This window comes from Rousettus aegyptiacus, unplaced genomic scaffold (assembly GCF_014176215.1).
Source record: "Rousettus aegyptiacus isolate mRouAeg1 unplaced genomic scaffold, mRouAeg1.p scaffold_m13_p_9, whole genome shotgun sequence".
Classification (NCBI taxonomy): Eukaryota; Metazoa; Chordata; class Mammalia; order Chiroptera; family Pteropodidae; genus Rousettus; species Rousettus aegyptiacus.
In genome coordinates, this window is record NW_023416312.1 from 70,024,286 (window position 1) to 70,047,587 (window position 23,302).

Sequence of the window (23,302 nt, forward strand, 5' to 3'; positions counted from 1 at the left end):
GTTTGTAAATAAATTAAACCATAGAATTATTATAACCATTACACATCTATTAAAGGTTTATTTGTTAAATGAAGTTTTGAGAAATATTTAGGACATCATGTAGGAGGTAGGAAAAAATACCCTAAACGAGTTTTTCAACCAAAGCACTATTGACCTTCTGGACTGTATCACTATCTGTTGTGTAGGGGCTATCCTGGGCATTGCAGGATATTTAGAAGTATCTCTGGCATCTACCTACTAATGGCAATAACACCCTCTAGTCGTAGCAGCCAGAAATTATCACTGGTGTGGAAACCCCCATGCCTCTGTTGAGAACTACTGCTTAAATAATTATCAAACTAGCTAGCTACCTTACCATAGAATTTACTTAGCTTATACTCATTCATTATACTTACTAGTTAAAAACATAACATTATTATTTATCTGTCAGGGAGAATATCTGTGGTGCAGCTTAGACCACTTTACCTCATTTAGCATCTAGCCTACCCTCCCTTGTAAGAACATCTTCCTACCAATGCTCAACACCTTCGCTCTGAAGGATGAGTCGATATAGTAAATTTCCTATTCTGAACATTAATATACATTCATCAATGTTTTATATATGCATGCACACATATACACACACTCACTCACCTAATGTAAAATTTTATTGTGGGCAAAGAAAACATTAGTTATGATTATATAATGTGAAAATTAATTTGTATTCTTCTGCCTTCCACCATAAGATTCTAAACAACTAAATGAAAGGATAAACAGAATTATGAGAAATCAAAATCTGAACTTGAAATATAAGTTTCTCAATATCCTGGCTTACCTCCTCTAGAAAGGCAAGTATCATGCAGTTGTATCAAGGGAAAAAATTAAGTCTTTTTTTTTTTAGTTTAGGATATTTCCTTTGTATTTAAGGATTTGCCTCTTATTCCTGTAATTTTGGAATCCCAGGAGTTAAAAATGATTGCTTACAATTAATCTGAAATCGTAAAAACAAAATTATGCCCAGTTTGTTATTCTGCATAACATCTAGTATTAAATATCAATAAATAATGCAGTAGGCCTAGAGATAGATGATATTAGCCTGAATTAAGATAGCAAAAAATAGGTATAAGAATAACAGATAGAACTTGAAATATATTTTGATACTGGTACTTACAGGAATTGAGCAAATGATTGTCTATGTGTATAAATAAGCAGTAAGAATCAAAGACGGCACCCAGAATTCTGGCCTAGGCACCTAAATGATGCTATTTGGTAGAAGAGTAGGAGGTAGAAAAGGATTTTTGTTGTTGTTACTGTTGGAGATTTTGTCTTGTTTTTTAAAGCAGAGGTTAGAATCAAGAGTTCAATTTTATATTTGTATAAACTGAGCTATCTGAAAGAGATACAATGGGAAGTTTGTAAAATGGTCAGTCAGGCAATTCTGGATATTAGAAGTGAGGTCAAGGATGGATATATAAAATTGAAAGTTATGGGAATATGATTCCACTGTAAAATCATAGAAATGGAAGACATCTAACATCAGAATAATTGAGTTAGAGAGTTCAAGAATGGACCATCAGGAAAGCCAACATTTACAATCTGATTGAAAAAAAACAGCAAGCAGAAAAGAGTGAAGATAATGGTCAAGAGAAAACAATAAAAGACTGTTCACGTGGTAGAGAGTCAAGATAGAGGGCTAGGTAACAGCAAGGTTCACCTCCTCTTAAGATCACATTAAAATGACAACCAAGTTATAAAACAACATGGATAACCACCTGAAGTCTAGCTGATAACAACACATGCTTCTGAGGATATAAAGAAAAAACCACATCAAGACTGGTGGGGAGACAATCAAGACTGGTAGAGGGGGTCAGAGATGGGAAATGAGCTGGTCCTATACCTGCATGTGCCAATTGAGCATTAGGAGGGACAGCATGGCTACAGAAGCTTCCCCAAAAGAATGAGGGGCCATAACCTGACACAGAGAATCTGCAGCCCAAGGTTCCAGCCCCAGAAAGAGGAGTTCCCATAAAATCTAACTGTAAAAATCAATGGGGATTCTGACCATCTGGGTGAGATGGAAGGAACCTAAAAACCCACATGTCCCCCTTAAATAGGCCACACACAGACTCATTTGCTTGCAGACACTCACCCTGGACTCCAGTGGAAGGTCAGTAGCTCGGGGCTTACAAGAGACATACAGGGAAAGACCAAGTTGCATGGGGCCAGGGCAAGGGCCGAAGGGACAACAGCCATTGCTTCTTTGTCAGGTACCCCTCTGGGACAGTCTGAAGAAGGGCACTATCTTGCCTGTGTTGAGCCTGCCCCACACTCAGACAATTCTAAAGCTGCATTAGCCCATCTCATCACTCCACCACATTCAATCCACAAATTGCCCCAAGGCGGGCATTGCTGGGCAGCCACCCCAGCCATGCCCCTTCCCAGCCATGCATTTGTCACAGGAAACAGACCTCAGCTCATACAGCCTGCACATTTTGGGGGAGACACTTGAAAGAAAACCACTGGTGCCAGCACGAGCTGCAATATCTCTTGGACAGATCGGGGAGGTCTGCAGCCTGACATATATGACAGCAGGCCTCGCAGTGATCTGTGACTTTTACAGGAGCCTGTGGACCCAGAACTGGCAGTAATTCTGAGTTGGTACTGGAATGACAGGATCGAGTGGCTCCATCTAGTTTCTTGTTGAAACTCCGCCCTACCCAACCCACAAATTATCCATACCAAAGCCATTCCTAGACAGCCAGCACCACCCTGTGTATTCCTTGGGCCACAAATTTGACAGCAAACAACAGCAATCAGCTTGTACAGCCTGTGCACGGCCTCTACATACCGGGAGAGAGTTTTAGTGGCAGGCCACAAAGCCCACCCGAAGTTACAATATTTCTTGAACAGATCTTGGGTGTCCACTGGTCCAAGGCAGGCAGAGACTAGCCTTACTGCAATCTGAGACTTTTACAGGAAGCCACAGAGACAGCACTGGCATGAATACTGACACTGCAATGGCCAGGGGAAATCTGCCCAATAACTCCCTGGTTGTCCACACTATCCAGCTCATGAACCATTCATAGTCTCTTCCAGCTGCAGAGTCTTAGGGGCAACTGTTAGGCAACTTTAGGCCATGAGACGCATTGAACCTTTTGTTAAGCCACCCCAGGCTCAGTATTGGAGGTAACCAGACTGTGGCTTAACAGCGACACCTCTCTCACTTGCCTTAGGGAGAGATCAAGAGTAAGACACTCAAAGTAGAAGAACTTAACCACCCATTGACACCAATGGATAAATCTTCCAGACAGAAAATCAATAAGAAAACAGCAGCCTTGTGACACACTAGACAGATGGATTTTATTCATATGTCAGAGCATTTCACCCAAGAACAGTAGAATATATATTCTTCTCAAGCGTACATGGAACATTTTCCAAGAAAGACTATATATTAGGCTACAAAACAAGCTTCAGTAAATTTAAGAAGATTGAAATCATATCAAGTATCTTCCCAGACCTTAGTAGCATAAAACTAGAAATCAACTACAAGAAAAAAAACTGAAAAATACACAAAAACATGCAGTCTAAATAACATACTACTAAACAATGAATGGGTTAATGACGAGATCAAGGAAGAAACCAAAAGATATCAGGAGACAAATGAAAATACAACAACTCAAAATCTATGGGACACAGTAAAAGCAGTCCTAAGAGGGAAATTCATAGTAATACAGGTCGACCTCAAGAAACAAGAAAAAAGCTCAAATAAACAACCTAACCTTATACTTAAAAGAACTAGGAAAACAACAGTAAACAAAACCGAAGTGAGTAAAAGGAAGGAAATAATAAAGATCAGAGTGAAAATAACTAAAATAGTCTAGAAAAATGACACAAAAGATCAAAGAAACCAAGATCTAGATCTTTGAAAGGATAAACAAAATTGATAAACCCTTATCCAGACTCCTCAAGAAAAAAAAGAGAGAAGAATCAGATAAATAAAATCAGAAATGGAAGAGAAGTAACTACAAGCTCCACATAAACACAAAGGATTTAAAAATACTATGAGCAATTATATGCCATTAAATTGGACAATCTAGAATAAATGGATATATTCCTACCTCCCAAGACTGAGTCAAGAAAAATAAAATTTAAACCGAACCATTACTACCAACAAAATTAAATCAGTAATCAAAAAGCTTCCAAAAAGCAAAACTCCTAGACCATATGGCTTCATAGGCGAATTTTACCAAACATTCAAATATTAACATCTGTTCTTTACAAAGAATTGCAAATTTTCAAGAGAGAAGTCTCCTAAAAGCTTTTCTACAAGTCTTCCATTACCCTGATTATAAAACCAGACAAAGATATTACAAAAAGAGGAAATTATAGGCCGATATCCCTGATGATCTTTGATGCAAAAGGCCTCAACAAAATATTAGCAAACAGAATTCAGCAAGACATTAAAAAGGTCATATACCATGATCAAATTGAATTTGTTCCTAGGATACAAGGTTGGTTTAATAACCATAAATCAATTAATGTCATATACCACGTTAATGAAGTCAAAGAAAAAACCATTTGGCAAAATCCAGTACCTATTTATGATAAAAAAAACTCTCAAGAAGGTGGGAATAGACAAACATACTTCAACATAATAAAGGCCATGTATGACAAACCTACAGCTAACATCATATTCAATGTGGAAAGGCTAAAAGTCTTTTCCTTAAGATCAGGAAAAAGACAAGGATGCCCACTTTCATCACTTCTGTTCAACACTGTGTTGGAAGTCCTAGCTACAGCAAACAGACAAGAAAGAGAAATAAAAGGCTTCCAAATTGGAAAGGAAGAAGTAAAACTGTCATTATTTGCATATGACATGATACTATATACAGAGAACTCGAAAGAGTCCACTAAAAAAACTGTTAGAATTGATAAATGAATTCATTAAAGTAGCAGGATATAAAATTAATATTCAGAAGATGGTTGGCTTTTTATATACTAATGATGAACTATCGGAAAGAGAAATAAGAAAACAATCCCACTTACAACTGCATCAAAAACAAGGAAATATCTAGGGATAAAATTCCTAGGAGGTAAAAAACCTGTTCTTGAAAAATAAGTTGAAAAATAAATTGAAGAAGATCTAAGTAAATGAAAGTATATACTACCATCCTCGTGGATAGGAAGAATCGACATCATTAAAATGGCCATACTACCCAAAGCAATCTATAGATTCAATGTAATCTCTATCAAAATACCAATGGCATTTTTCAGAGCACTAGAGCAAATAACCTAAAACTTTATATGGAACCATAAAAGATCCCGAATAGCCACAATAATCTTGAGAAAGAACAAAGTGGGAGGTATCACGCTGCCTGTCAAACTATACTACCTACAGTCATCAAATCAGCATGGTACTAGATTAAAAACAGATAACACAGATCAATGGAAGAGAATAGAGAACCCAGAAATAAATCCATGCTTATATGGTCATTTAACCTACAAAAAAGGAGGAAAGAATATACGATGGGGTAAAGACATTCTCTTCAAGAAATGTGCTGGGAAATCTGGACAGATATATGCAAAAAAAAAAAAAAAGTACCTGGACCACCTTCTTACACCATATATAAGAATATACTCAAAACGGATTAAAGATTTAAAGGCCAGACCCAAAACCATAAAACTTCTAAAAGAAAACATAGGCAGTAAACTCTTTGATATTGCTCTTCTTAAGTTTTTTCTGATATATTTCCTCAAGCAATGGAAACAAAAGAAAAAATAAACAAATGGGACTACATCGAGCTAAAAATTTTTGAACAGCATAGGCAACCATCAGCAAAATGAAAAGAAAATCTACAGGATGGGAGAAGATATTTGCCTATGATACATTTGATAAGGGGTTAATATCCAAAATTTAGAAAGAACTCTTACAACTCAACAGTCCAATTAAAAATGGGCAGAAGACCTGAATAGGTATTTCTCCAGAGGAAATACAAATGGCCAATAGACATATGAAAAGATGCTCAAGATCACTAATCACCAGAGAAATGCTAATTAAAACTACAATGCGGTATCACCTCACACCTGTCAGAATGGCTGTCATCAATAAATCAAAACACAAGTATTGGTGAGGACGTTGAGAAAAGGGAACTGCTGTACACTATTGATAGGATTGCAAATTGGTACTGCCAGTATGGAAAACAGTTTGGAGGTTTCTCAAGAAATTAAAAATAGAACTACCTTTTGACCCATCAATTACACTTCTGGGTATTTATCCAAAGAAAACAAAAATGCTACTTCATAAAGTTTTATGTACTATTCACAACAGTCAAGGTATAGAAGCAACTTAAATGCCCATCGACACACAACTGGACAAAGAAGTTATGGTTCATATATACAATGTAATATTACTATGCCATAAAAAATTAAATCCTCCCATTTGCAACAACATGGATGCACCTAGAGGTTATTATTCTGAGTGAAACAAGACAGAGAAAGATAAATACCATATGATTTCATTTATATGAAGATTCTAAGGAACAAAAAGAACAAACTAAATGAAAACACACTCACAGATACAGAAGACAATCTGGTGACTACCGGAGGTTAAGGGGGATTGGTGGGCTGGGAGAAAAAGGTTAAGAGATAAAGAAATAGAAATGAGTAGTTACAAAACAGTCACGGGGACGTAGAGTACAGCATAGAGAATATAGTCAACAGTATTGTAATGTGTAGAGCCAAGTGAGTGACAGAGTAATCGGGGGGATCGCTTCATAAACTATATAAATGTCTAACCAATGTATTATATACCTGAAACTAATATTAAAAAATAAGCAATGTACGAAGAAGTAGTAAGAGAAAAAAAGCCAAAAGATCAGTATTACTAATTAAGAGAAATTCTTTTTAAATACTTTAAATAATGTCGAGGTATTACTTTAATACTTTACATAATTACGGTGTGGTGCTTTATGTTCTTTCCCCTCAAAAAAAAAGAATAATTCAATTCCAAAATAATATTATGAGTTCCTTAGGAAATTTAATTAAATTTGCATTCATAAACTATTTTCTGGATGAACTAAAATATTTATTTAGTTAACACCAGTTAACGTTAAAGTTATCATTCTAATTTAACTGAGTCAAATCACATAAAGCATAATAAAGTCAAAATTAAAACTCAATCTACTATAAAGCCTTTAATTAAGAAAACCTTATTCTAGGGTTTTTCAGATTCTGAATCTGTATAAACATCCTTTCTAAGAACTGGGTAAAAAATAACAGTACCAAAAGAAAAATACAACTATGGAAGGAAAAATGGAAAAGAATACAAAACACTTTGTATCTTAATTTCTTGAACTATCTCACACCAACAGCCTCTCATATATTACTTTGAAAACTGAATATTGATTTTTATATAAAAGGTAAAATTTAAACTGATTTAAATTTTTTTATCTTGTGATATATAATTAAACTATGAGACTTTTTAGAACATTAAAAATTATTTAACTTATATGTGTAATAGAGTAACTGGAATAATAGAACTCATAATGAACATATCATACTTAATAAATATATGAAAAATTAGTATTTTACTTAATATGGTGCCATTTAAAATTGTGAAAGTAAACTTAATTTATTCTTCATGGGGGGGATTCATTTCACAACTTTAAAGCCTGCCTTCTTAGGAGACAAGTAAAACTTGGAGGAAGACAATTATAAAGACATTTCACCTTTACCCCCCCCACACACACACACATATGGAAATTAAAATGTGTTCCTTATCTTCCTGTAGTGAACTGAATGGTGGCCCTTAAAGATAGCAGATTCTAAATCCTGGAACTTGAGAATGCTAGTTTTTAAGGCAAAATTATACAGATGTCAATGGGGAGATTATCCCGGATCATCCGGGTGGGCCCTAAATACTGTATCACATGTATCATTATATGAGGAATGCAGAGGGAGATCAGAGAGACACTTTGAGGAAAAGGCTATGTGAAGGTGAAGGCAGACAGTGGACTGAGGTGGCCAAGAAATGCCAAGCAATCACCGGAGCTAGAAGAGGCAAGGAATGCAGGGTGTATGGCCCTGGTGAAACCTTGATTTTAGCCCCATAAGATTCATTTTAGACTTCTGGTCTCCAGAACTGTAAGAGGAAAAAAAAAAGTTCTGTTGTTTTAAACTAGCAAGTTTGTAATAATTCGTTACAGCAGCCATAGGAAACTAACACACCTCTCAAAATTTATCAGAATTGAGAGAATGTCCATGAAATTTTAAAAATTAATTAGCTGTATATTTATTTTTCTTAAGCATGAGGGGATATCTCAGTTAATTAATATCCTTGGGAATAAGCACCTTGATAAACACTGAACTATCTTTCTTTTGTCTTGGTTTTAATCATAAATAATATCAAGCAGTATTGGCAATAACTCAAGAGTAGACAGAATGCTATATACTCTTTCCTACCTTCTTTTAAAAGGCTCCTTGTAAAACTGCCGGGATCCTGTTAGAGTTCTAACAGATCATTTAAAAAAATCCAATCTAAATTATGTTCTATATGACTCTTGAGCTTCAGAGGTCAGGGAAGCAGTCCTTTTCTCACTGAGCATGCATGTAATCTGTCCTCTGGTTAGCAGCTGTGGTTTCTTCTTGCAGCATCTGTTTTTGTTTGCACTCTTGCTTCTCAAAGTGCCTGTGCTCAAATAGTCTTCCATTATTGGTTATTGTAGGTTATTGAGGTCTGCTTGTTATTGTTTCTCATATTTGTTAGCTTTAAAGTATTTTTCTTCATTTTTCTAATATCTACTTTACACTTTTTCCCCCTCTCTACTGTTCTTATGGTTCATGTTTTAACTCAGCATGAAATAGGTTAGAAATTCTGTGACCTGTACATCTTTAACTCATTCAATAAGATTTTGGTGTTATAGACTGTCTTTTCATTATCTTGTCCTGTTTGACAAGATGACACCCTTCTAGGGAATACTGAATTAGGAAATCACATGTTTTTGCAGAGGCTCCTAAAGCTATCTTCATTTTTTTTTATTTTTTGGATTCTTTTTTCTTGTTGCTGTTATGATTGGGTGTCCTCTGCTACCCCATCCTCTATGTTGCTGATTCAATCCTCCACTTCATCCACTCTGTTCATACCCTCTAATGTACACTTCATCTCAGATATTGTATTCTTCATTTCTGACTGGCAGCCTATTGTTTTCTATCTCTGTTTTCACCGAGTTCATCTATTCTGCCCCTAAGTTCCTTGTGCATCCTTATAACCAGTGTTTTGAACTCTGAATGTGTCATATTGCTTGTCTCCACTTTGTTTAGTTTTTTTTTTAGAGCTTTCATCTGGGATATGCTTCTTTGTCTTCCCATTCTGGCTGCCTCCCTGCATGTTTCTATGTCTTAAGTAGGGCTTCAAAGTCTTTCAGTCTTAGTAGAGTGGTTTTATGTAGTAGGTGCACTGTGGAGCCCAATGGCACAGTCCTGGTGAGGGAGGGTGTCCAGATGTAGGCCAATTTCAGCTGCAGCCTGTGCACCTCCAGGGCTACCTGGTAGGAGTCACTGAGACCAGCATGGGTGCTAGCCATGCTACGTTTATAGGTACCTTGAGGTGAGAAGTCAAACTGAGGTAGGTTGCCACTGGTGTGGAGCTTGGGGCTGTGCGGCAAGAAGTATGGGGCACATGGAGGCCAAATGCTGCTTCTTTGGGTTTTGTGAGCCTCTGAGAGATTTTAGGAAAGTTTGCAGGAAGAGCCAAGACAGCCCGTTTGTTTGGAACAAATCACTGGAAGTGGCTTGGGTGGGCCCACAAGTTGAGGGAGGCAGTCTCAGAGAATACCCTGGGTGGAGCAACCTGTGCTATCTTCATTGATGACACCTTGGATACCGTGGCGCCTGTGTCTACAGCTGGGGTAGGGAGGCGTACAGAGGTGGGGAGCTCAACAAAGGAACAATGACTTCTGCCTACACCTCATTCTGGGAGAAATCCACCCCTCCAAACCTCACCCTGAAGCCCTAGAGCTCAGTGCCTCCCAGTGTGTCCCTGGTGTCCCTCGAGCAGCTACCCCAGTGCTCACAGCAAGCAAGTCCATCTATGAGTGAGGCCGGGTGTGGGCCATTAAGAGGAACAGTCTGAACTCCCGCAGCCAGTGTCTCACTCAGCCACAACCTCCACTGGTTTTCACAGCCATAGAACCCTGGGATGCAGAGCCCAGTGTGTGGCTGGGACCCCTCGCTCCTCAGGTGGAAGGGACTCTGCACCCAAGATAGCCCTTCCAATTCTTGATCGCCACAAGCAGCTGTGGGACCAAGCTATTTCATAACTCTGCCCCTCCTACCATTTTGAGATGGCCTGTTATTTTTTGCCCTAGTTGTAGGGCTTCTGTTTAGCCAGACCTCAGGCAGGTCCGCATGCTGACTGCTCTGTAGTTTTGTTATAATTCTGGTGTGGTCATGAGAGGAGGTATGCACAGCCATTACCTTCTATACCATCTTGCCTTCCCCCTTGAAAGAATGCAACTTGTGATGTCGGAATCATGCTTGAAGGTAGATTACTTTTAAAGCAAATATCAAAATCTATAAAATCTTAATTATTATAGTCTGATTAAGTAAACGATGGGAAAACATGTCTTCTTGACCATCTCCAAGACATCTCAATTGATGCATGATTCACATGACACTAATGTTCTTTCTGCCTTAGTCAACATTGACTAGGACAACACTGAAAATCAAATAAATCTATTTATACAATATACTTTTCATTTGCCTTAATTAAGACACCTAAGTACCTTTCTACTGTATGAGAAAGGAAAGTCTAATGTAATATGAAAACACTCTGCATCTAACTGACTCCACAGGATAACTCTAGTAGGCTTTGGATTCCAAAACAAAAGTAGTCCTTGAGGAGAGTGTAAAAAAAAAAAAGCACAATCAACCATGCTAAATAAAACTAAATACTTCATCTTTGACATTCAATATTACTTTATATTAGTTTCAGGTAAATAGCATAGTGGTTAGATATTTATATAATGTATGAAGTGATCCCTCAACTAGTCTAGTACCCACCTGACACCATGCATAGTTATTACTGCCTATATTCCTTATGCTGTATATTACACCCCCATGACTATTTTATAACTACCAATTTGTACATATTACTCCCTTCACCATTTTCACCCACCCCCCAACTCCACCTCCCATCTTGTTCTCTGTATATGATTATGTTTTCATTTTGTTTGTTCATTTATTTTGCTCCTTAGATTCCACACATAGGTGAAATCATATGGTATTTGCCTTTCTCTGACTTATTTTACTTAGCATTATACCCTCTAGATCCATCCATGTTGTTGCATATAGTAAGATTTCGTTATTTAATGGCTAAGTAATATTCCATTGTATATATGTACCACAACTTCTTTATCCAATCATGTATTAATGGGCGTTTAGGTTGTTCCCATATATTGACTGTTATAAATAGCACTTCCATGAACAGAGGGGTGCATATATCTTTTTGAATTAGTGTTTTGTCTCTCTTTGGATAAATACCCAGATGTGCAGCCGCTTGGTCATAAGGTAGTTCTATTTTTAATTTTCTGAGGAACCTCCAAACTATTTTCCATAGTGGCTATACCAATTTACAATCCCACCAACAGTACACGAGGGTTTCCTTTTGCACACATCCTTGTCAACACTTATTGTTTTAGATTAAGACAAATTTTAAAGTCCATATACTGTACTGTACTCCTTAAAGAAAATACTATATTCAGAGAGCACTAACTACTGAATGCTAAAATTAAAAGCAAGTCAAAGTAAACCAACTAATTACGAAGTAATGACAAATTCCACAAACTGTGCCAAGTAAAATCCCATTAGTTTATGTTAAGTGGTCAAACAGCCCCTAAACAGCAGCACACTGTGTGTCCTGTTCATTTGTTACTTTTAAGTTTATATCCCACACAGAAGTAGTATCATGTGATATTAACATTTTTGTCTGGCTTATTTCACTTAGTATGATTATTTCAAGGTCCATTCCTGTTGTTGAAAATGGCAGTATTTCATCTCTTCTTATGGTTGAGTAATAGTCCATTGTATATATACTATAGCAATTATATGCCAACAAATTGGACAGTTTGGAAAAAATGGATACATTCCTAGAAACATACATTCTCTGAAGACTGAGTCAAGAAGAAACAGAAAATCTGAACCAACCGATTACCACCAAAAAAAAATGGTATCAGTAAACTCCCAAAAAACAAAAGTCCTACACCAGATGGCTTCATAGGCAAATTTTACCAAACATTAAAGAATGAGTAACATTTATTCTTCTCAAACCATTCCAAAAATATCAAGAAGAGGGAGCACTCCCTAATTTTTTTTATGAAGTCACCATTACCTTGATTTCAAAACCAGACAAAGACATCACAAAACAAGAAAACTGAAGACTGGTATCCCTTATGAAAACTGATGCAAAAACTCTCAACAAAATATTAGCAAACTGAATTCAATGATATATTAAAAATACTATACAGCATGATTGAGTTGGATTTGTTCCTGGAATGCAAAGTTGGTACAATCTCCACAAATCAATTAATGTGATATATCATGTTAACAAATTGAAAGAGAAAAATCATATGATTATATCAATATATGTAGAAAAAGAGTTCTAAAAAATCCAGTATACAATTATGATAAAAACTCTCAGCAAACGTGGGAATATAGGGAATATACCACCATGTAATAAAAGCCATATGTGACAAACCTACAGCTAATGTCATACTCAATGGGGAAAGGCTAAAAGACTTTTCATCAAGATCAGGAAAGAGACAAGGATGCCCACTTTCATCACTTCTGTTTAACATGGTATTGGAAGTCCTAGCTACAGACAAGAAAGAGAAACAAAAGGCTTCCAAATTGGAAAAAAAGAAGTAAAACTCATTATTTAGAGACAACATGATACTATATAGAGAGAACTCTAAAGATCCCACCTAAAAACTGTTAGAACTGATCAATGAATTCAGATACAAAATAAATATTCGGAAGTCAGTTGCCTTCTTACATACCAATGATGAACTTTCAGAAGAAAAATTAAGAAAACAACCCCATTTACAATTGCATCAAAAATAATGAACTACTTAGGAATCAAGTTAACCCAGGAGGTAAAAGACTCGTTCTCAGAACATTATGTCATTGAAAAAAGAAAACTGAAGAAGATACAAGTAAATGGAAACATATATTGTGCTCATGGGTAGGAAGAATCAACATCATTAAAATGGCCATACTACCCAAAGCAATCTAAAGATTCAATGCAATCCCTATCAAAATACCAATGGCATTTTTCAGAGAGCTAGAACAAATAATCCAAAAGTTTGTATGGAGTGATAAAAGAGCCCAAATAGCCAGAGTAATCTTGAGAAAGAAGAACAAAGTAGGAGGTATCCCACTACCAGATATCAAACTATAGTTACTACAAGCTAAATAGTCATCAAAACAGCATGATACTGGCTTAAAAACAGATACATAGACCAATGGAACAGAATAGAGAACCCAGAAATAAATCCACACCTATATAGTCATTTAATCTATGAGAAAGGAGGCAAGAATATACAACGGGATAACGACGTTCTCTTCAAGACATGGTGTTGGGAAATCTGGACAGATACATGCAAAAAAAAAAATGAACGTGGACCACCTTCTTACACCATATATAAGAAAAAGCTCAAAATGGATTAAAAACTGCAAGGTAAGACTTCTAGAAGAAAACATAGGCAGTAAACTCTCTGATATTACTATTGGTGATTTTTTTCCTGACATATCTCCTCGGGTAAGGGAAATAAAAAAATAAAGAAATAAAGAAATAGGACATCAAACTAAGAAGTTTCTGCATAGCTAAGGAAACCACCAACAAAATGAAAAGACAACCTCCTAAATGGGAGAAGAGACCCATGAATGATACATCTGACATCATTAAAGAAGTTAATATGTAAAATTTATAAAGAACTCATACAACTCAACAACAAAGAATAATTCAATTAAAAATGGGCAGAAGACCTAATAAGAATTTCTTCAGAGGAACTACAGATGGCCAATAGACATATGAAAAGACGCTCAAGATCACTAATAATCCGAGAAATGAAAATTAAAACTACAATGAGATATCATCTCACACCTGTCAGAATGGCTATCATCAATAAATTAAAGAACAAGTGTTGGCGAGGAGGGAACCCTCATGCACTCTTGGTGGGATTACACATTGATAAAAGTTTGGAGGTTCCTGAAAAAGTTAAAAATAGAAGTAACTTTTGACCCAGCAATTGTACTTCTGGGTATTTATCAAAAGAAAATCAAAACATCAATTTGTAAAGATTCATGCACCCCTATGTTCATGGTGGCACTATTCAAAATAGCCAAGATGTGGAAGCAACCTAAATGCCCATCAACAAATGATTGGACAAAGAAGTTATGGTTCATATATAAAAGGGGAATTACTCTGATATTCTCCCATTGCAATGACATGCATGTACCTAGAGATTATTATGCTGAATGAAATAAGTCAGACAAAGATAAATACCATATGATTTCACTTACATGCAGAATCTAAGGAACAAAAGTAACAAACTAAATGAAAACAGGCTCACGGTTACAGAGGACAATCTGGTAACTGCCAGAAGGGAGGGAGCTTGGGGGCTGAAGGAAAAGGTGAAAGGATGAAGTACAAATGAGTAGTTACAAAACAGTCAGGGGGAGGTAGAGTTCAGCATAAGGAAATATAGTCAATAGCATTTTAATGGCTATGTGTAGAGCCAGATGGGTAATAGAGTAATGGTGGGGGGGACACTTCATAAACTATTATACAAATGTCTAACCAATGAACTGTATACCTGAAACTAATATAAAATTTTTTAAAAATTACAAATTATATCAATCATAGTGTACGTATTAGCTTGCTTTTACATTTTTTTAAATGTTCAAGACAAGGAATAAGCAGTGTATTGTTAAGGAGCTAGCTTATAGACTCTAGGTTTATCAGTATCTACAGGTGACAATCAGGTTTGCATATATTAGAGAGTACTCTGCCTACAGTATGAAGGACTAACTGGACTTGAAGCAAAAGTGAGGCAGAGAGATTACTCAGGAAAACTACTAATGGGTCCAATTAAAGGTGAAGAGAAAAGGACCTGAACAACGATGGCAGTGAGACTAGACAGGTAAGAAACAAACCAATCTGTAAGCTATTCAAAGAGGTATGACCAACAGGCCTTAGTTCCTAACTAGATATAAAAAGGAATGGCTGGGAAGAGTCCAGAATCATACCCAAGTTTCTTGTCTGGGTGACCAGTGGGCCTAGGCACAATAACAAGAGTGAGTGAGTGAGTGAGTGAGTTTGTTTGAAGAGACTCTGGGATGTCAATATCCATGAATAACTGTAAAAGCTGATCCTTCCTCCTGTGAGGCCCATCCTCCTTCTCCTTTATAAAGCTGTCTCTGATGTTCTACCAGCACCATTACAAGTCACCTCTCTTTCTGTGAACCCGCACTGCACTCTGTTCTCACTTATGACACTTATCTTACTCTAGTCCAGTATTTCTCAATTTTGGCATCATTAACATTTTGGGCCAGAAAAATCTTTGTTGTGTGGGGCAGTTCTGTTTACTGTAGGAGAATTAGCAGCATTTCTAGCCTCTACCCACTAGATGTCAGTAGCAATACCAAGTTGTGACAATTAAAAGTGTCTCTAGACATTACCAAATATCCCCTGGGGACAAGTATTCCCCTGGTTGCAAACCACTAATCTAGTTTATATAACAGATATGTGAGTACTTACACCACTCTGAAATCATAAATTCCTTAAAGGCAGCAACTTTACCTTATCCATATATATAAAATAGATATGACAAATCCATTCTTACAAACTCAATAAGGTAATTCAAGGAGACAATTATCTATGTTCGATGTACTATTTTTAATTTATAAATATCTTTAAAAGTAATTATTTCCTATTGACACAGATATCCCCAACCAATTGGCTCAAAGTATTAAGGATTTACATATTGTAATTACTTTTTTAAGAAGGGAAAAATTTTAGGCCTCACTTCTCTTATGGGCATGATCATTTAACAAAACCATTTTTGAGTGAAATCCAAATGCACATATGTTCCAGAATCAGTCACTATAGAGTTCAAATAAAAGTTTATGCTGCAGTTATTTTATTTATGTCTCTTGTCACCTTGATTCTCTAATTTTACACATAAAAGTCTACTGAAAGAGACTGATGTAATTAATTTAAAGATAAAGTGACAGCAGCAATCTGTCACAAATTATAAAAGAGTACACAGAATTAACAATTTCCACAAATAAGAAAGGACTTACTTCCCTATTTAGAAAAAAATGTTTTCTTAAAAAATTTCATATCAAAAAATAAATTAGAAAATATCCATTATATAATTATCCATTAGAGTCCATTGGCTGGTATTCTGTAAATGGAATGCTATCAATTTATAATCTATTTGAAATAGGAGAAATATAAAGATTGAAAGTTAAAGTTTGATATTTAGCAGACTGTGTGCACTAGTTTAAAGCAAGACTAAACACACTTAAATTACTGCTATAAAACTGACTTGTACAGTTTTATTTTATTACATTAAATCATTCCCTGGAGTGTAAGGTATTTTTTTTCCTATAAATGTGAAGCAGACAAAACTTTCTGAAACTTTTCAAGAACTGATTAAGAGTATTACAATGCTTCAAGAAGTATCCAAATATACCTAAACTGTCTCCGCTAAGAGAAAACTAAAAGATTTCCCTTTCTAGGCCAATCATGACATAAACAGTCTCTGTAGAATGAAGATGGACATCACACAGTTTAAGCATTCCTTACAGAGTCGGCTACTGAAATGGGCTTGGAGAATGAATGATATGCCCTTTTGCAAAGTTTCATTGTGCATCTTGGAACTTAAACAAATACTACCTCCCAGGAAATCAATATGTTGTAAGTCCTCAATTATTTGTATTTGTGAAAAGTATCCCTAGCAGCATCTCTTATTTTCTCAATGAGGTTCTGGATTTTGCCCATCTTTACGTTTCTGGTGATGCTGATTATATTACAAATAATCTAAATCAAAATATTAAATTTTAAACATTAAGTAAAATGTCCCTGTGACCCTGATTCAGAAATATGCCAACCAACCACTTCTGTTTTTTTCCCCGTCATACCATATATATGATCATTTTTTTCAGAATACACGATAAGCTCATGTATTCCAAAAATAACTAACTTAGCTGCTTATCACACAGTCCTAACTCTAAACTGTAACTTATACTCCATACTGATTCCTGAAAGTATTTTGCTTTACTGAGTACTTTTCCCATGCTCGACCTTGTTTTCCCAGATGACACTGCCTCACTTCTTTAAGATTAAAGCTTAAGGCATTAATGTCCCCCAGACATCTACCTTCACCTTACCAAAAGTCAAGTTGCTCCTTCTTTCCATGGCTAACAGCTCTCTACCCTGTGCTTGCTTCCCTTGCTCTCGAATGAAGGTCCTCCCTCCTCTTGCATTTTAACACTAATTCTCTACCAGTCTTCTCCCGAGTGTCAGTCTCTAAGGATGTTTGAGAAAAACAGAGTAAACCTTAGTTAACATTTGCCCTTAATACACAATATCATTTTGCAACTGTCCCTCCTGCCTAAACAGAACTTGATCTTATAGTTTACCTTAAGAGTCAGGAAATACCTAACTTTATAGGAAGCTTCCTCAAACTAAGTTAAACCTCAATAAAATTAAGCCTTATTGCCAGAGTTCCTTATTACTTATCACACAGTTTATAAAAGTGTACAAGTCTGAATAGTTATATGGTTATTTTCTAATTGTTACACATATAACTGAACACATTCAACTATTTTATAAACCCAAGGACAAGAAACATGTCTTTCTTTTCTATTGGCCATAATCATGTTTTCAAAGTTGGAGTTGAATTAATACTTGCTTAATTAATCTATTCTAAAATCATCAGAAAGAGAGGCATGAAGAAAAGCTATACTACACACAAAACAAAACATACTGCACACAAACTATATAACCTATGAAGCTAAATAAGCATTTATTTTTCAGAATAACCTATGTATTTGCATAGTTTAATAATAGCTTTGTTATATGGAGAGAATGTGTTACAATGGAAATAACTAACACTGGAATAGTGAGTGCTAGAGTTGGAAAATCTATCCTCTGACCCACACTCTGTCACACAATAGCCATTTAACTTTGGGCAATCACTTAACTTCTCTCAACAAGCATGAGTAGTTAACTATGTACTCTGCTAAGCTCACAGGTTTATTATTACAATACAATAGGATAATATATATTTTTGAAAGTACTTCAAAATTTATAAAGAGCTATATAAATGATATTATGTTAGTGATGAACACACCCTCCAATTTAAGATAAACTTTGCCAACTGCTACCTACTGTCCATTTCCCTCATAGCAAGACTATTAATAAAGAAAACAAGATTTTGCTGCTACATATTTTGAGGGCACTATATTCTTCAGGAAAATTTATCAAACAGTATTAAATGTAAACCAGAATACTGCATGGAAACTGAAGAAACTATATAGCCTCCTGGTAAGTTTCTATCCATTAAAGACATAATATGATGGGGAAAAAAATAGTCTCTGCTTCATACAAGTCTATTAAAAAGAATACTGAACTACAACTTCTACAACTTAAACACTTAGTTCCAAGTTTGGCTTTTGACTCTCTTAACAAGTGGCTTTATGTTAATCACTACACTTTTATCAATGTTCTCAAACAAATATTTCTAGAGTACCTAAAAAATTAGCTATTTTAGTTTCTCATCCCTGACTGCATATTAGCAGAACCTGGGCAGACTTTTTAAAAAGTCTCTGGGTCCCTGAGATTCTGACTTAATTGGCCTGGGGTGGGGTCCAGGCATAAGTTTTTAAAAAACACTCCTTTGAGATTTTAATGTGTAGCTAAAATGGAAAACCACTGACTTATTTCATCCTATGTATATGTAAGGAACAGTAAAATAATGCAAAAAGCCCTCTCCATTTCCTTTAAAATGTATCAATTTCCTCTACTTATACATTTTTTAACCCAAATTCTCACCCCCTCATACCTAGATTAACAGAATAGCTTCCTATTTTTCCTTCCTCCAATCTCTTCCTAATCCAATAAACCACTATATGGTTGCCTAATCTGAAACATTATCCCACTTAGAGTGATTTTAAGTATGAGTATCAACAAGCTCTTTCATCAAGAGATATACAATGTATACATGTAGCGAATGTTTGTGTGTGTATGTGTACGTACCTATGTATAATCTCAAACATGCCCTAGTTTTGTCAGTTCCAGTGCACCTACCTTCATTTATACATAATGGATACTAATCTCTTTACATACAAAAATATTGCCCCTAAACAGTTCGTGCTTGAATTTTGTCAAAAATAAATGGCAAATGATTCACTCACAGATTTCTCATTTAAATTGTGAAGTGTTCCTACAAGGAAACACATATTCGACTGGAAAAAAAAGGTAAGTGAAGTGGAATTATCTCAAAAACTCTTGTTACTGTAGATCCTGATAAAGTTTATGATGAATGAAGGCTTTACCAAGAACAAATATGGTTCTGGTTTCTCTTAATGCTTGCCTCGGAAAACCAAATGAAGGCTTTACCAAGAACAAATATGGTTCTGGTTTCTCTTAATGCTTGCCTCGGAAAACCAAATGAAGGTTTAAAAGCCAAAGATTATAACCATATGATATTCATATTTATGAAAAATATTATCAAGTACAATATAAGCAATATACAACGAGAAGACTGACCAAGTATATGACTTATTTCCTGCCTTTAAGGAGCTCTCCATCTTCTCGGGCACAGCAAGACACAAACATAAGAAGAAAATAAAGCCAGCACTAGTAAAGTCAATAAGTATCATGGGAATGCAGAGAAACAAGAGACTGCTGCAGACTTAAGGGAGTTGAAGACAGCTTCTTAGACAAGAGAGGGCGTGAATAAGAAAAAAGGAAATCCCAAGCATGTGGATGACCTTCTAGGGAGATGAAGCAGAAATTCAAAAAATGTTTGAGGGACAGGGAGTTGACCTCGTTGGAAGAGAGGGTTCTATGTAGGAGCTTCAAGTGAGGTAAGGTTGCAATAATACATTGAAGCCAGACAGTGAAAGTCCTGAATACCAAGGTAAGATGTTTACATTTTACCAAGAAATAGTCTTTATAGATTATAAAGAACAATAAGCAAAACAATATATCCCTATAATGATGCAGACTTAAACCATTTTTTTGAAGCCTTTGATGAATATACCAAGTAGTGAGTGTATTGTCTTGCCAATATAGTCATGAACACGTGAACATACTGTTTAGGAAATCTGTTCAGAGTAAAGGAGTAAATAAATACTCAAACGTGCTTTCCAAAATACGAAATCAGTGATCAATTATGTATTCATAATCCTTAGGATAATTCCTAAAAGAATAACTGGGTGGAAGGCTTAAATTTTAGATTTTCTTCCTCTCCCCACCCTGTTCCAAACACATACCTTGATTTAATGTCCAGAAGCTGAATACACTGAAATAGTGTTATTCTGAAAATAAGAAGTCTTTTATTGTTTCTTATTATGGGTGATTTTACTTACTATATTGTTTCAAAATTACTACATATGTTAAAATAATGATTTCTTTCAGCAAAGCAGATGAAAATAGACATATAAACAGCAAATTTAAAGATTATGCAAAGCAAAGAAACCTTTTCATAAGACCAAAAAACACCTAAAATAATCATTAGTTTATAAGGCAGAGGGGAGAGTGTGTTCATAAACAAAAAATGTTATCCACAACGGAGTACCAGAGAGTATATTAAGAACATTACAATAACAAATTTCTCATCTAAAATTATAAGCCATTAACCCACAACTCTATATAGAGGAGTTAATTGTTTCTCAAACTTGCCGTTAAATTTTTTGGCTATTTCTGCTATAATAACTAAGACTAACAGAACTCAAAACGAGGATTCTTGCCCCTGGTAACCAGTTATGCAAGTGATTGATGATTTAATTTGCCACTGCAGCAAATACTAATTTAAACACAACTGCCTTCTTAACACCAGGAAAATAAAAACTCTCAGCCCTTAAGGCACAGATGACGAAAAGGCAAAAATACTCTAAGATAATTAAAACACACAAAATAAGAACACAGAAAGACCGTGGCAATACTGCTACTGTACTATGAAAAGAGATATACCGTTCTTGCACGTATGCCTTTAAGGAATACATAGATTATGATTCTATGCATTGTCTTTTTGAGGGGAACATCTAGGAGAGGTGGAAGACGTGCATTAAAGGAAGTGTTAATACCTCCCCCCCATCCCTTACTGGGAAAACTCGCTTTAACAATGCTTTTTCACCCGTCACATCCCACCTGGTTTCCATACATCCTTCAATAAGCATTCCTTCCCTGCCTCCCTATTCCCCTCTCTGCCTCCTCTCATTCGGAACAGGCTGCTCGGACTTTGTCAGTCTCACCACCCCCGCGAACCCGCCCAGACCAGCAGAATCCAACAACGCAGCCACGCAGCCACCCACACCCTCCACCTCCTTGTTCTTGCCCCAGCTTCTCCTCACCACCCCCACCCCATCCTGTCACCTGCTTGGGTGGTGTCGGTCAGGTCGTAGCCGCTGACCGGGAAGTCTCGGAGTTTCCTACCACTGAGACTCAGGATGCCGGAGTTGCTCGCCTCCTCCAGGGCCCGGTCCATGCTCCTTGCGGTGTGTTGAGGCTGCAGGCTCCCCGAGTTCCACTGCGGCCCGTTGGGGAACGGCTGACCGAAAAGAGTCGGTACCGGGATGGGCACCACCAGGGTCCCGCCGCCGCCCCCCGCTCCAGCTCCACCACCTCCTACGGCCGCGCAGCCGCCACCGCTACTTCCACCTCCACCACAACCGCCGCCCCCACTGTTACCACCACCTCCCTGACTCGCCGCCATGTTTCTGGGAGAAAGAATAGCCCCCGACAATACTCTCAGCTAGTGCCGTGACTGTAGGGGGTTCTAAGGACGCATGCGCAGACTGGGAGCGGGGGAGGGGCGAGGTAGAGGGGGAAGGAAATAGGGCGGGCTTGAAGGAGATGTTGAGTAGAGAAGAGACGGTGTTGAAATATGCAAAACCCTTGCTTTGTGAAATGTGTGATCGGAGGAAGGATGCTAAAACCCGGTTCCGCTGCCTTAGGTACCAAAATCTTGCGAGGCGACACCAGCTTAATTATAGGTCAGTTGGAGATACGTCTTCAAATCTCTAAGTTGCTTCACCTTTTTCGTTCCGCGAAACAAAGGCAAATATGTCAGGGATGAAAGGAATTCGTTTCAGAATATATTGAAACAGCATTTAGAACTATCAGCGAGCGCCTTATTAAAACGCTTACCGCAAATGCCTCAGGAATTGTTTACCCGTGTTAGTAAGGAGAAAAACATTGGGGAGCACTTGGGGAGGAAAATTGGTGCAGATTTTAGTTTTAAGCGTTTATGAATTTTGCCATAATTTAGAATTACAAAATAAGAAAAGACTTTGCAAATGTTTTCAGAGAAGCCTCTTGTTTCAATGTGTGTGCGTGAGCCTGAGCCAAACTGCTGCCTTCCAAAATTTGGAAAAGTTCTCGGCATTCTGTTCAATCACTATTTGACATTGTGCCAAGATTGCCAAAATTTCTTGAGTTTCTTCTCATCATTTCAGTATTGCTGATGGAAAGCTATTTGATCATCAAACAACCTTAAAGTTTATTTTTGAAATACAGATTTTGATTTTAGGTGGAATTCTGAAGGTTTAACACTGGGGCTATGAAGCTAATTAATCTTGCATTTTAGGAGTTCATTCTCAGAACCTGAACCCAACCATTCAAGGCACTACTACCACACCACCACCACTCAGAGTTATTAAAACCTTTTTTTCAAATAGAAACTCATGGACATCGACTATACACTAGTGGTTACCAGAGGGTAGTGGGTGGGGGGAGGGGAGAGGTAGATGGGGTAAAGGGAGTCAAATATGAGATGACAGAAAGAAATCTAACTATGGGAGGTGAACACACAGTGTAAATATATATCTGTGTGTGTGTGTGTATGCCTTACTGTTAAAGTGTACAGCTGAAACTTATTGGATTTCATTAACCAATGTCACCATAAAAAATTAATTAATTTTAAGAAAATATTTTTCACTGATAGCCAGTAAAATTACCAAATAAAACTAACACAATGCTTGGGCACATTCAGTTATCATTAATTCAAATATCGTATGCATCTCTTTTACATCC

At 36.7% G+C, this 23,302-nt stretch overlaps 1 protein-coding gene across 9 annotated transcripts in view; it reads right to left on the reverse strand.

Moving 5' to 3' along the window:
• Positions 1–22,038, reverse strand: part of LRCH2 (leucine rich repeats and calponin homology domain containing 2) — a 100,837-nt gene extending 78,799 nt beyond the window's left edge. For 4 of the 9 annotated variants that reach the window (XM_036226943.1, XM_036226942.1, XM_036226940.1 and 1 more), the window contains exon 1: positions 21,644–22,021. In XM_036226943.1, coding sequence (XP_036082836.1) covers positions 21,644–21,983 — 340 coding nt within the window. In that variant the 5' untranslated portion in view covers positions 21,984–22,021. Of the gene's footprint in view, positions 1–21,643 lie in introns of all 9 variants that reach the window. The other 5 variants (XM_036226941.1, XM_036226939.1, XM_036226944.1 and 2 more) reach the window with 2 other exon arrangements.
• Between the last annotated feature and the right edge of the window lie 1,264 nt (positions 22,039–23,302).